Below are 14,815 nucleotides of genomic sequence, written 5' to 3' on the forward strand. Positions count from 1 at the left end.
GAAATGATGTGAGGGAAGAGGGGAGCTCTCTTAGGGTTTAAATGTCTTGATGTGTCTTTGTTTTGCCCTCCCACTTGAATGATGGTTTGGCTGGATAGAGAATTCTAGGGTCAAAAAGTTTTCTATCCAAAATTTGAAGGTATTGCTTAATGAGACCTCTGTCACTGATGAGAAGCTTGATGCTGACTGATTTTGTTCCTTAGTAAGCAGCCTCTTTTTTTTTTTTCCTCCTGTCTGGAAGCTTTTAGAATCTTTTTTTTTTTTTTTTTTTTTTTTTGATTTTTTTAAAATTTTTTTTTTTTTTTTTTTTTTACCTTGGTATTGATAAAACTTAATTTTCAAGAAGATAAAATCACAACTCCTGGGAAATCGTACAGTGTACATGTGTCATTAATGAGGGAAAACTGTTTCAAGGAACATTTGAGAAGTGTTTATAGATGATGCTAGGAGCTGACTTCCAGGATGGACACAAAACTGGTGGATGTCCAGCAGGGCCCTATACGGCACCTTTGAGGTTTTCTGTTCCTTTGGACAGAATTCATCTCTACTGAAAAAAAAATCTGCAACATCAACTGTGCCTTTACAGAATTGTAAAGTAGTCAAACAGGCAGATAACTAAATGGAATACTCAGTAATCTCCTTTGCTTTTTTCCAAGTTTCAGATAATTAAAAATTTTTTTAATTTTTTTTTTTTTTAATTTTTGAGAGAGAGAGAGAGAGAGCGAGCACGGGAGGGGCAGAGAGAGAAGGAGACACAGAATCCGAAGCAGGCTCCAGCCTCCAAGCTGGGAGCACAGAGCTTGACGTGGGGCTCAAACCCAGAAACCGCAAGATCGTGATCTGAGCTGAAGTCAGATGCTCAACCAACTGAGCCACCCAGGCGCCTCTCAGATAATTTTTTTGACGGTCTTCTGAAATTACATGAGGATGTGTCTAGGTGTGGGTCTCCTCTCCCTTCATCCTTTTTTGAGTACATTTACTCCCTGAGGCTTTGAGGTCTTTTACTGAGAAGACATGTACCTTTCTCCAACACTGAGAAATTTTCTTTATCGTTTCTTTGATTATTTTCTTCCCTCCATTTGCTCTTTCTTCCTAGAATATCTAATAGGCAGATGTTGGACCTCTGGAATTTTTGCTTTTTTGTTTCTTAATTTTTCAAAGCCTTAGATTTCTGGTACTTCACTCCTATGTATGTTATGAGGCATCTCCTAAAAATAAGACATTCTTCTACATTCCAGTAATAACATTATCACAACTAAGAAAGTTATTGGTAATTTCTTAGTGCGATGTGATATTCAGCCCATTTTAACATTTCCCCCATTACTCCAAAATTTTGTGTAACTTTTTCAGAATCAAAGCTTAACTGAAGTGTGGTGGTGTGTGTATATTTCCATATGTGTAAGTAAACAGTTTGGTGTGCTATCAAAAAGTAAGCCTGTGTAGACTAGCTCTTCTTTTTAGTTGTTGTAAAATCCAGTACCCAATCAAGGTTCAGTCATTTCATTTGATTATTCTGTCTCTTTAGTCTTTCATGTTCTAGAACACCCTTCCTGCTCCTTTCCCCCGCTTTGTCCCCAGGAATTGACTTTGTGAAGACATGAGTCCATTGGTTTATTTCTTCCTTTCCTCCTCCTCCTTTATCTTTGCCCCTTCCCCATTTCCTTCATTCTTCTTTTGATATGGGAAATTTCAAATATGCTCCTAATCTGAGAGAAAAACAACAGCTCCCCTAGCACCTACAGCCCAGCTATCATAATCATTGGCCCATGTTCAGACTTGCCTCATCTATACCACTTACCACTTCTCTTCTCTTTCTCTTGCCATTGGATTGTGTTGAAATCAATCAGCCTTCAGAACATTTCATCCTCAAATATTTCAGTATGTATTTATAAATGATACAGCCGGTAGCTCAGCAAGGACTGTTGGCTAGAGCGTAGACGTGTGGCCTTCCCACATAACAGCTACCCAGCATGGTGTCTGGGTTCTGAGAGGGACCGTCTCAGGTGGGTGTTCCAAGGGCCCAGGGGTTGGGGTGGGGCGCCCAGGCTTCCTAGGATCCAACCTTGAATGTCTGCTACATTCTGTTGGCACACAAGATCCTAAGGCCAGCTTAGAATCAAGAGAAGGGAAATTGGGAGTTGCACTCTACCTCTTTTCCTCTTTTCCTTTTTTCTTTTGCAATTCTTAAAAATTGGGATAAAATGTACCCCAATTAAAATTTACCATTGTAGAGTATACAGTGGCATTAACTATATTCACAATGCTGTGCGACCATCATTACTGAACTTGTTCATCATCTCAAACAGAAACTCTGTACCCATTCAACCATAGCTCCTCAATGCCCCCTTGGTAATTACCATTCTTCTTTCTGTCTCTGTGAATTGGACTACTCTAGGTGCCTCACTACAATACGTGTCCTTTTGTATCTGGCTTACTTCGCTTAGCATAGTGCTTTCCAGGTTCATTCATGTTGTAGCGTGTGTCAGTACTTGCTTCCTCTTTAAGACTGGATAATATTCCTCAGAATGTATTAAACTCCACCTCTTGTGAGGGACAGCCTGTGGGTAAAGAGGAAGGACTTGATGGCGGCCGTCTGTGGAGACTGTTGATTCTGCAGAGCTTCTTGAGAGCTGAGATCTTCCCTACTGGGGAGTCAAAAGGTCTGACTCTCCAACTTGCTGAACCTTGAGAAGCTGACAGAAGTGGAGAAGCAACTGGAAGCAGGGAAAGACCAAAATCAGAGAAGCATGGAGGAAAGCAAGAAAGAATAATGAGTAAGGAATGTGGTGTCTCAAGAATCACAGATCTGCAAGTTCGTTTAAACCTCTCTGTGGCTTCTTGTATCTTCAGATCCAAATTTACTTCTGCCACCTAATTCCTAAGGGCCACAGCAAACCACATTCCTGCTCCTTTCACCTTGTTCAAATAGCCAATGTCATGTGTCATGTCATTTCTCCTGAGACTCTCATTAGGATAGTTTCCTCCTGGTCCTTAACACATTCCCAGTGGGCACATGCTAATTTAGGTTGGTATCTCTAAGTTGTATTGGGGAATAATGGAGCTAAACACACTAAGGGCACCCCCTTCTCTGCTATGCCTGATTGCTAGGGTCATGAAGAAAGAGACTTTTCTGGGCAATGAGGGTGATGTGTTGAAAAGGAGGCCTAGGAGACTGGGGGGCCAGTGTCTGCCAGGAACAGGGGAAAGGACCCCATGGTAAGGCAGAATTTCTCTTTCACAAGCAAGGAACCTCAAAAGTGCCCCTGAGATTTGTACATTTTCACTAGGAATTAACAGCTCTCAGTTCCAAGTGCTTTTAGCTCACCTCGAAGCTGTATCCCAAACTGATGACAATTTGTCTGACTGTGGTGCAGATAGGAGGAAGCCTTTCACTGCTATTGGAAAAGGAATTGGAAATAAATGTTCCTGTATTTTAAACACTTTTTGAAAAGAAAATATGGGGACAGCCATAACATGAATAAATCTGATACTTAAACATCCTTGAGAGAAAAGGGAGATGGCTGGTTCCATTCACAGCAACAGGCCTGTGTTTGGTTTGTTGGCAAAGAGAACCAGTCTGGACGTTGGTAATATATCTGCCAAGCTTCTGGAAGAAGTTTAAAGAGTGTCAAGGAAGTGAAGGCCTGGAGTAGGTTCTTTGGGGATCTAAAGATTAAAGGCACACACAGGCAAACCAAGTCAGTGCATGTGTGAGCTCCTGAAATCGGTTTAAAGCAAGAGTCTGGGCTTTGTGAGTGGCTGTGATTTGTTATGTTTTGTTGGTTGTCATGGTGCTGGGGGTCAGTCTTAACATTCATTTTGCTTAAATGGTTCAGAAAAGTTTTGCTTAAATGGTGTCTTCAGTTTTTTTTTTCTCTCAGTGCCTGTGTGTTGTGTTCAGATAACTTTGCTTATGATTCTACATCTTTGTATTAAAATCCTTCTCCAGGGGCACCTGGGTGGCTCAGTCAGGTAAACATCTGACATTGGCTCAGATCATGATCTCGCAGTTCATGGGTTTGAGCCTTGTGTCGGACTCTGTGCTGACAGCTCAGAGCCTAGAGCCTGCTTCAGATTCTTTGTCTTCAGCCTCTCTCTCTGTCCCTCCCCTGCTTGTGCTCTGTCTCTGTCTCTCTCAAAAATTAAAAAAAAATGCTCTCCAAACTGAATTAAAATGTTAAATATTAAGAGTTAACTAAATAGTTAACCAACTCCTATGACATTTGTCTTATTAACCAGTGACTAATCAGTGGCTTGGAGCTTGGACTCCCTGTCTCTGAGGACATAAATGTCAAAATGTTGGTTCGATTCCCAGCTAAATCACACAATGTTCTTGTTTCAATTGGAAAATATAACTTAATTCTAAGGACTGGGTTCTTTGTTCTTCTACACACTCACTCACCACCCATATTCCTTCTTTCTTTGAAATAATGGGACAGGAGTCCCAGCTTCTTTCCCCAGAAAGTGATAGTTCCCACCAGGAGCAATGGTGGTAGCCATTTTCACACAAGCAGTGGTAGTAAATCCAGTGTTTGTCTTTCAGAGCCTGTTCTGTATATGTTCCAGAATATTCATAAGAACGCATGATGCCTCCACGTAATATTTATCATAATGAATTGACTTTCTTTCCTTTTTTAATTAATTGATTGATGGATTCCTGCGTCCACTCATTCAGGATAATTTCAGACCACCTATGTTTTTGTGTCTTTGGTCCAGATTTGGTGCCCCACTGGAGAAAAGTGTATTTTGGTCTTCATTTATCTTGAGCAGTATCAAAAGGCTATATGGGGGGAGCAGGGTGGAAGAAAGTGATTAAACAACCACCAGTGGTAGTTTCTTGGGAAATGGAAAGATGAATAAAAGTGTGAATGGGAAGAATTCTGAGGCGATCCTAGTATTTTTTAAATTGAAGTTTTTCGAAACTTTCTCTTCATGAGGAAGGAATTTGGTGAGCTTTTGACATTTAAATAGAAGCATACGTACACCAGTTCACTAATCCCATTCATGAAGCTCCACCATCATGACCTCATCACCTCCCAGAGGCACCACCTCCCGACACCCAACACCTCAGAGTTAGGATTTTAACATATGTGTTTTTGGGGGACACAGACATTTAGACACAGCACTTGAGTTTTATTCCATTTGTGAGCTTCCTCTAATTCATTCCTCCATTCTCCTATTCTTGGACATTTGGGTTGTTTCCAGGTTTGGGCTGTTATGAACCAGTGCTGTGGCATTCCTGTACATGTCTTTTGGTGGACATATGCATTAATTTGTCTTGAGCACACACCTCAAAGTGAATTGCTGAGTCATAGGGCAGTAGATGTTGAATTTTGTTAGAGGCAGTAAATGCCAGTCGTTTCTCATAGTGGTTGTTCCAATGCCTAACTGCTTCTTAGACTCTCGGTCAGTCCTGTTTTCAGCCTCACTTCCTTTCATTGCTGCAGCCTATTTCTGAGTACTTGGAGAGTCTAAGGAGTGAATCTTGTGGTTTTGGCTCTCGCTGCTGTCGTAGGATTTCGTTTTCTCAGGACCACTGAGTCCAGTTTGCACTGGCCCATTGGCTAGCCAGCTTTTAACATTTTCATGTTATTTTCCTGTTCTTTCTGTCCTTATGGATTTCTGCATATAAGGTTTTTCTTTTACTGCTGTTTTAGTGGGTTTATCAGGAATTAGTAGAACTAAATGCTTATGTTCACTCCGTCATATTAAACCTATTCATTTTTAAACTATGCTACCTTTACACGATCACTGGAACTGTTTATTTAAACACACGTAGGTGGGTTTCAGTTGCATCTTGGGTTTGGAGCAGTAGGAAAGAAGCAGCAAAATGCAAGTCCTTGGACAGTAGGGAAAGGTCAGCCTATTTAGGGAATGAAATCTTCTACCAAAAAAGAGTACTCAATAATACCAAGCTGTGATAGGCATAATTATTTAATGATACTATGTTATGGGGATTATGAGAACTTTTTAGCAGGTAGGAACAGGTAAGTTGAAGGTGATGTTTCTTCTTGGTAGCCTTAGCATTCTTTTATTGGGTCACTTTTTTAAAATGTTTATTTTTTAGAGAGGGTTCTGTGCTGACAGCAGAGAGCCTAATGCGGGACTTGAACCCACAAACGGGGAGATCAAGACCTGAGCAGAAGTCAGACGCTCAACTGACTGAGCCACCTAGGCGCACCTGTTGGGTCATTTAAGTGAGACCTGTAATGAGCCGGGGGCACAATTGCAAGAGATCAGAGTGGAGGTGAATTCCAAATACTGAAATGAAAAACATAATGCCTTTGCATCAAGCTACTGGTATATAAGTACCATAAAATACTCCTGGTTCAAGTTAGTTCAATAAAACCAAAAGTATAAAAAGTGTCACTCACATGGTCAGTCCCTATGAGCGGACCAGCTTTTTTGGATCTTGGATTTTGCATCTTACCCTTAAAAGCCACAGGGTATCTGTCACAGAGAGCAAGTCCGCCACTTTTTGAGTCCCACTGTCTTTCATGTCTAAAATACAAATTCTAAAAAGACATCTCTGCATTGACTCTGGGCTTTCCTGTTTTCTTGATGGTACATCCCAATGACGCACTGGTGTCAGTAGAAATTCAGGAACTGTAACCCATGGTGTGCCCTTCACGGGGGAGGTGGCAATGAATTTGAGTCGAGAACAATAGGAGCTAAGCTTAAAGATCAGGAAAAAAATGAGGTCAAATGTAAGGAGAGATTTTATAGACACGTTGTGTCAGCCAAGGTCCTGGCAGGGCACAGATAACGCAATAAAATTATAACTTGAGAAGAGATTAATGAAGGGCTGTTCACAAAGGAAAGCACAAGGTGGAGGGAACGGTGAAGCCAGGGCTGTCCCTACGCCTGACCAGAAAAGAGGTGGCTGGACTCTGGAATCTGGGATCATGTACAGAGAACCCCTTAAAAGAACCCATGGCTTTCCATTAAGGGTCACAGCCAGCCTGAGGTGACAGAGAAGGAACCTGTAGAATACCCCAACCTCACTCTCTTCCCTCCCTCACATCTTCTGTGAGGGTGCCCCACTGGCTGAACTTAACTAGAGGCAAGAGGGCAAAGGAGCCCCATTGATACGGTCTTCGTAGGTCAGCCTCCTCGGGAAGATCACAGGGTAGTGAAAAGTGGAGAGACAATCTGGAAGGGCAAACAGGAGATATCTGGCACACATGTGTCAACGGTCAGCATTGGTGAGTTCTCTTAGGAACTATCTGCAGGCTGCAGGAAGAATTCTTTTTAGAGAAGTTTTGGAAACAGTGTACCTGCAGATTACTCTCTCTCTCTCTCTCTCTCTTTTAATGTTTATTCATTTATTTTGAGAGAGTGTGCAAGTAAGTGAGAGGCAGAGAGAGACTCCCAAGCAGGCTGTGGGCTGTTGGTGCAGAGCCTGACACAGGGCTTGATCTTACGAGCCTGGGATCATGACCTGAGTGGAAAACGAGAGTTGGATGTTTAACCGACTGAGCCACCCAGGCGCCCCTACCTGCAGATCATTCTTCCAATTAGAGTACTTCTTCCAGCTGCCATTAATTCAGGTATGTCATAAGTGTTAAGAACAAAGTACAGGTACCAGACCTAGTGAAATTCATTTTGTAATAACAGGCTTCTCCCCTGAAGAGGAAATGCCCATTATTATTAACAATAAAACTGATTGCACAACATTTTGCAGCATACAGGGACTTTTATGTACATCATTTTGTGTGAGTCTGTATTTAATTTTGTGAGGTGGCTAGGAATATGGACCTGGGGGTGTGTGGGTGGCTCAGTCAGTTGAGCCTCTGACTCTTGGTTTTAGCTTGGGTCATGATCTCATGGTTCATGAGTTCAAGCTCTGTGTCGGGCTCTGTGCTGCCAGTGTGGAGCCTGCTTGGGATTCTCTCTCTCCTTCTCTCTGTGCCCCTTCCCTGCTTTGCGTGTGCTCTCTCTCTCTCAAAATAAATAAACTTAAAAAAAAAAAAGAATATAGACCTGTTTCACAGATGAGAAAAATGAGTCTCACAGAGGTTCTCTAAAATAAGTGAAAGCCTGATTTTGAACCAGGTGTCCTGATTTCCAACTTCAGGTGCTTTCCACAAAGAGAAACTCAAATCACCTGCAACATTTTTTTTTTTTTTTAAGCAAGAATGATGACAATATAAGGAATGTAAGAAATTCTTCCCCTTTCCAGATATAGCTGAGTGGATTTTGTGACTATGATATTCCTCCTTTGCAGCTAATGTTTTCCTGCCTTCTATTTGGGAGACACCCTCTGGTGATGATAAAAGGGACCCTCGGGTCCCTTATAACTCCAGTATTGTGTACCCTTGAACCTGAGCCAACCTCTGAAAGAGATATGCTTGCTATCCTAACAGCCCCCATGTCTGATTATGCTGCAGTGGTCTACACTAGAGTAATTCAGACGACTGAATAGTCAACAAGTTTGGCCAGAGTTTTAATGATCATAATGAAAAAAGCCACATGCAGGAATACATTTGGGGAAGAGTGCATGGTGATTTTGTCGGCAGCCTATGTGCCTTGGCCCACGTCCTCATCCTGGGGTTTGCAGGGGTGACATTCTGGTAATTTGACTTTGACTTCTCATTGGCAGCCCATCCAGTGCAGGAGAGAAGCTAAGTCTACCAGGCAGTGAATCCCTGGAGCATTCTCTCTTGTTTGTTATTCTGACATTTGAGAAGTAGCCTCATTCATGGTATGATCTCACACTCCTCGCTTGGCAAGTGGATTCAGAATCGTCTTTCTGACTGTCTTTTTAATATAGTAAATATAATTTATATAAATCCCTGATCGTAAGTGTTCGGTTAGCTAAGTTTTGCGAGTTCGATACACCTACGTAGCCAGTATCCAAACCAAGATATGAGACATTTTTATCATTCCCAGAAAATCTTCTTCTCTCTTCCGAGTCTGTCCCTTCATTTCACACCTCCCCTCAAAACAGGCACCACTCTTCTGACTTCTAATAGCCCTAAATCTTCTAAGATTATTTTCTAAATGATCATCAGCATGATTATTTTGTCTATTCTTGAACTTTCATGTCAGTGGAATCATACAGTATCTGGCTTATTTCACTCAACCTAATGCCTTTGAATTTCTTTGTGGTGTTGTGTATCAGTAATGTGTTCCTTTTTATTGCTGGAAGTATACCACGGTTTGAAAATACCACAATTTGTTTGCTTTTTCTCCTGCTGTTGGATATTCGAGTTATTTTCATTTTTGGCCTAATATACATAAAGCTTCTGTAAACATTCTTCTATAAGTCTTTCTGTGGGCGTCTGCACTTGCTTCTCTGGTCTATTCCTAAGGGTGGAATTGCAGGTCATAGGTAGGTGTATATTCAGATTTTTTTGCAGTTTTTGTATTTTTTTTTAATATCTATTTATTCTTGAGAGCGCACGCGAGAGAGAGAAGAGAGAGAGCAGGCAGAGAGAGAGAGGGAGACACAGAATCTGAAGCAGGCTCCAGGCTCCAAGCTGTCAGTACAGAGTGCAATGTGGGGCTCGAACCCGCGAGACGTGGGATCGTGACCTGAGCTGAAGTCAGACACTTAACTGAGCCATCCCGGCACCCCTGCAACTTTTAAATACACGTTTTGTTGTAGAATAATTTTAGATTTACAGAAGTATTTCGAAGATAATACAGAGAGGTCCTATATATGCCATACCCAGTTTCCCCATTGTTGACATGTTACATTAGTATGGTACATTTGTCACAATTAACGAATATATATTGATACATTATTATCAACTAAAATTCATACTCTTCAGATTTCCTTAGTTTCTATCTACTTTTTTTTTTTTGTCCATGATCCCATCCTAGACACTACATTACATTTGCTTGTCATGTCTCCTTAGGCTCCACTTGTCTGTGGCATTTTCTCAGACTTCCCATTTTTGATGACCTTGACTGTTTTGAGGAGTACTTGTCAGGTATCTGGTAGTGTCGACCTCAGTTGGGATTGGCTGATGTTTTTCTTCTGCATAGACTGGAATCACCATCAGTTTGGCAGAGGAAGAACACAGAGGTAAAATGCCGTTTTCATCACATCATATCAAGGGTACATGCCATGAACATGACTTTTCAGCGATGGTAACCTTGGTTACCTGCTTGAAGTCATGTTTGTGAGGTTTCTCCCCTGGAAGACTGCCCTTGCTCCCCTTTCTATACTGTGTTCACCGTGTACAAGCCACGCTTAAGGAGTAAGGAGTCGAGGATGGAGTATCTCCATAAATTACAGTTGACCTTTGAACAATGGGGGTTTGAACTGCACGGGTCCCCTTAGATACAAGGTTTTGTTTCCTTGATAAATACAGTCCAGTACTGTAAATGTATTTTCTCTTCCTCATGATTTTCTTAGTAACATTTTCTTTCCTTAGCTTCCTTTATCGTAAGAGTACAGTATATAATACTACAAGATACAACATATGCATTCATTGTTTTTGTTATTGGTAAGGCTTCCGTTCAATAGTAGGCTATTAATAGTTAAGTTTACGGGCAGTCAGAAGTCCTACTCGGATTTGGCACTGCATGCAGGGGCTGGGGGTTGGCACCCCTAAACCGTTCATTGTTCAGGGGTCAACTGTATGGAATCGTATTGAATTCTTTGGCATGGGAGATTTATGTTTAGTTTTTAAGAAGTGGCAGTACCTTTTTATCCTTGGACAAGTAATGCCCGAGAGTCTGTGTGTTTCTCATCCTCACCAACACTTGCTGTTGTCATTCTGACTTTGACCGTTCTAGTTGATGTGAAGGGGTATCTCACTGTGGTTTCAACCTGCATTCGTGATGACTAATGATGTTGAGTAACTTTTCACGTACTTATTGCCCATTCCCGTATCTTCCTTTGTGAAATAACTCTTTGAGTCTTTTGCCCAATTTTTTGTTTGTGTTGTCTGTCTTTTTATTATTGAGTCGAGGAGTTATTTGTATATTCTGGGTAAAGTTTGTTTCACAAATGCATGACGTATTTTCTCCCAGTCTGTGGGTTACCTTTTGGTTTTCTTAATGGTGTCGTTTGATGAGCTGGATTTAAGATTTTAATGAAGAGATTTGGGAACCAGCGTTGGAAGTAATGAGACTTCACTCATTCTATATCTGATGCTGTGAATTTTTAGTTACAAAGATGTATGATATGCTGACAGGCATAAGGATTGTAACCATGCTTTCTTTTCAAGGCATCTGATAGGGCATGAAGAGAAAATTCGCAGGCGAAAGTTAGACTTCCCCATAGTAACAGCAGTTGTATTGCGGAGTGTAAAGATTCCAGATGTATTAGGTCTCTTGAGTAGCAAATGCCAGCGCATAGAAGAAGCCCATGTAAGAAGGTGGCGTTCTGTCCTTGGCCAACTTTGCATTCTTATTTTCTAAAGCATTGGCATCATAGTGAATGACACAGTGCACGAGAGGGCTGTGCTATGTGCCGCTCAAGTTAAGCCCTTGCAGACACTTGAGGAATCATGAGAAACAGTAACACAGCAGCTGCTGCCAGCTTTTCCCCAAGATTTGATGACCGACTGCACAGATTAACAAAACAAGGAGAGAAGCAAGCGCCAGACTCCTCCTCGAGAGGCAGAAAGAATTCCTCTTAGGAGAAGGGGCATCATGTGATATTAAATATTGACTCATTACATGGTTCTGGGGAGATGCTTTCAAGCTTCTTGGAATACCAGCAACAGAGAACGAGCTTTCTGAATTAGCGTTCATGTGCGAACTCACTGACATTAGCCACCTGACAATGCTGACATTAGCTACCTGAAATGATGCTTGGTTCTAACGCTGATCATTGTTAGCTCCGATCTTTTATTATTTGTGATAAGGTTTGATTTTGATAATAATCATAGTTCTCAAGTTGAGAACTTAGTAGTCTCTAATTTACGCTAAGTAAATTCTGGCTTCTTGGTTGGTTTCTGTCAATTCTGAATTATTTAGCATACCGTTTGTAATATTTAACTTTGGAGAAAAGTATGTAGAAGATCATTATAGACTTGTTCTTTGATACCTATCCTGTTTGGAACTGAAACAAGACTTATCTTTATTTTTGTTTGTATATTGTGACTTTTGGCTAATAAGGACTCGAGTACCTTCAGTTTTCTTGGGTTCCACCTATATTCTAGAATTCTCCATTTGTATACTTACCATTGATCCTGCAAAACTCAGAAAAAATAACAACGGCTCACAGAGGAAGTGGCCATGGCTTAATGCAATGAACAGATAAAAGCTGAAGGGGTCAGAACACCCTTAAATGCAAAGAAAGAAAAAATTAGGGACTTGACATTATTTAGAAGACTTAAAAATCATGGCATTCCTCAACACAATTTAAAAATTCTAAAATATGAATAAAAAGTTTATACATTAAAAACATTGTTCTGACTTTTTTAATTACAAAATTTGTTTATTTTTATTTATTTATTTATTTATTTGAGAGAGGGAGAGTGTGCACAAGATGGGGAGAGAGGCAGAGGGAGAGTGAGAGAGGCTCCACACTCCGCACAAAGCCTGACACGGAGCTCGATTCCTTGACCCTGGCATCATGACCTGAGCCGAAATCAAGAGTCAGATGCTCAACTGATTGAGTCGCTTAGACGCCTTGGTTCTTCTTCTTCTTTTTTTTTTTTTAATGTATTCTTTAGGAAGAGAATATGATTTTTTTTTTCTCAGACAAAACTATCTCTGAATTTAGCCATCATCTTGTTCTAACTGCCTCTTTCCTTGCTACTTCAGGTGAACCTCTTTGTGCTGCTCTCTGTGGTGTGTGTCCTCTTAAATCTAGCTGGATTTATTCTCGGCTGCCAAGGGGCCCAGTTTGTGTCCAGCGTGCCCCGGTGTGATCTGGTAAGTAATCCTAGAGCATGGCTGTGCACCTGCATGGACCCTGGCCTGTCTGGCTTTCCAGGGGTGCCAGTGTGTGCCCAGCAGCATCCTAAAGTGAAATCTGAAGTCAGGCAGAGAAAGTGGGAAAACAAAACAAAGAACTGGCCTGCTAGTTATTTTACTCACATTGTCAACTATTTTCTTCCAAAACGGGGACCATCTAGCAGAACCCCAGCATCACAGTAATATGCCGCGTCGTTAGTTAGTGGGTGGATGGATGGGTCAGGTCTCCACAAGCAATAACCGTCTGCTCTCGTCTGAAGAGGGAAAGTGGAGATTATCAGAATACAGTTCAGCAGTGCTTTATCTGAAACCTTTGGAGGCCAGGTGTGTTTCAGCATTCAGAATTTTCCAATGATGAGCGTGGTGCATACATGATTTCTTCTGAAACGCACTGTGGGACTCTGGGACAGCAGGCTTTAATCAAAGCTTTTGGTTTTCAGGGCTTTTTGGACTTCAGAATTGTGGATAAGAGGTTGTGGTCCTGCACAATCTCTGAATTTTTTCCTTTAATTTTTAACGGTGGTAAAATGCATGTAGCAAAAAAATGTGACATCTTAACCATTTTTAAGAGTTAAGTTCAGTAGTTGAAGTTCATTCATATTGTTGTGCAACCGATCTCCGGGACATTTTTCTTGTTGCAAAACTGAAATTCTGTATGTATTAAACAATTCCCCTACCTTCCTGGCCCCCCCCCCCCCCCCCCCCCCCCCCCCCCCCCCCCCCGCTTCCGGCAGCCACTCTTCTTCTTTCTGACTCTATGAATTTAACTGATCTAGGTACCTGATATAAGTGAAACCATACAGCACGTGTCTTTTTGTGACTGGCTTACTTCGCTTATTTCACTTAGCCTAATGTCTTCAACACGCCCACGTGTAGCATGTGTCAGAATGTCCTTTAAGGCTGGAGTAATATTCCATCGCGTGTGTATACCATATATAATTTTTTAACCACAAAAATGCTTAAGTGTCATAAAAATCGGCTTGCAAATATCTCTCTGAGAGCATGCTTTCAATTCTTGTGGGTCTATACCCAATTGCCGGCCATCTTTGAACTTTTTTTTTTTTTTAAGTTTTAAAATTTCTTAGAGAGAGAGAGAGAACGTGCATGCGTGCAAGCAGGGAAGAGGGGCAGAGAGGGAGAGAAAGAGAATCGCAAGTGGGCTCCATGCCTGGCATGGAGCCTGATGCAGGACTCGTTCCCACGACCCTGGGATCATGACCTGAGCCGAAAGCAAGAGTTGGCTGCTTAATGGACTGAGCCACCCAGGCACCCCCATCTTTGGACTTTTTTTTTTAAAGTTTTTATTTACTTTTGAGAGAGAGAGAGAGTGCAAGCACAAGCAGGGGAGGGGCAGAGACAGGGAGACACAGAATCTGAAGCAGGCTCCAGGCTCCCAGCTGTCAGCACAGAGCCTGACGTGGGACTCGAACCCACGAACCATGAGATCATGACCTGAGCCAAAGTTGGACGCTTAACTGACGGAGCCACCCAAGCGCCCCCATCTTTGGACTTTTTAAAAGGACTTCTCAGTGACAAATACCTCTGTGTGGCACAAAGCAAAAGAAACAGACTCTTGAGAAGCCATAGTCAGTGTCGCCTATTTGGAACTTGGTTCCCAGGCAGTGTCGTCCCTTAGGAACCAGGAGGATGTAAATGGAAGAGTGGCCGCGTGTCTCACGATGGATGTGACTGTAGAAGTCCTGGCCTTACCCAGCAGGAGAGCTCCTCAGGGACTCACCCCAAACCTGTTGCCCTTTCTTAACACCCTTTACGAGTTTTCTGAGTTGTCATCGCATTGTGTAATAACCCTAAGTTACGGGACCCCAGGCTCACGGCCGTTTCTGGTTTTCAAGGCCCCCTGCGATTCGCCATCGCCCTGCCTGCTCCCTAAGGCAGCTCACGCTCCCGGTAACACTGCAAAGCCTGCCTGGCA

The 14,815-nt window shown here is 42.0% G+C and overlaps 1 protein-coding gene across 2 annotated transcripts in view; it reads left to right on the top strand.

Annotated features, from left to right (window-relative positions):
- Positions 1 to 14,815, top strand: part of ENTREP1 (endosomal transmembrane epsin interactor 1) — a 67,736-nt gene that overhangs the window by 29,315 nt on the left and 23,606 nt on the right. For both annotated transcript variants that reach the window (XM_049633710.1, XM_049633713.1), the window contains one exon: positions 12,730 to 12,840. In XM_049633710.1, the coding sequence (XP_049489667.1) occupies positions 12,730 to 12,840 (111 nt within the window). The remainder of the gene's footprint in view (positions 1 to 12,729; positions 12,841 to 14,815) is intronic.

This window comes from Panthera uncia, chromosome D4 (genome assembly GCF_023721935.1).
Source record: "Panthera uncia isolate 11264 chromosome D4, Puncia_PCG_1.0, whole genome shotgun sequence".
Classification (NCBI taxonomy): Eukaryota; Metazoa; Chordata; class Mammalia; order Carnivora; family Felidae; genus Panthera; species Panthera uncia.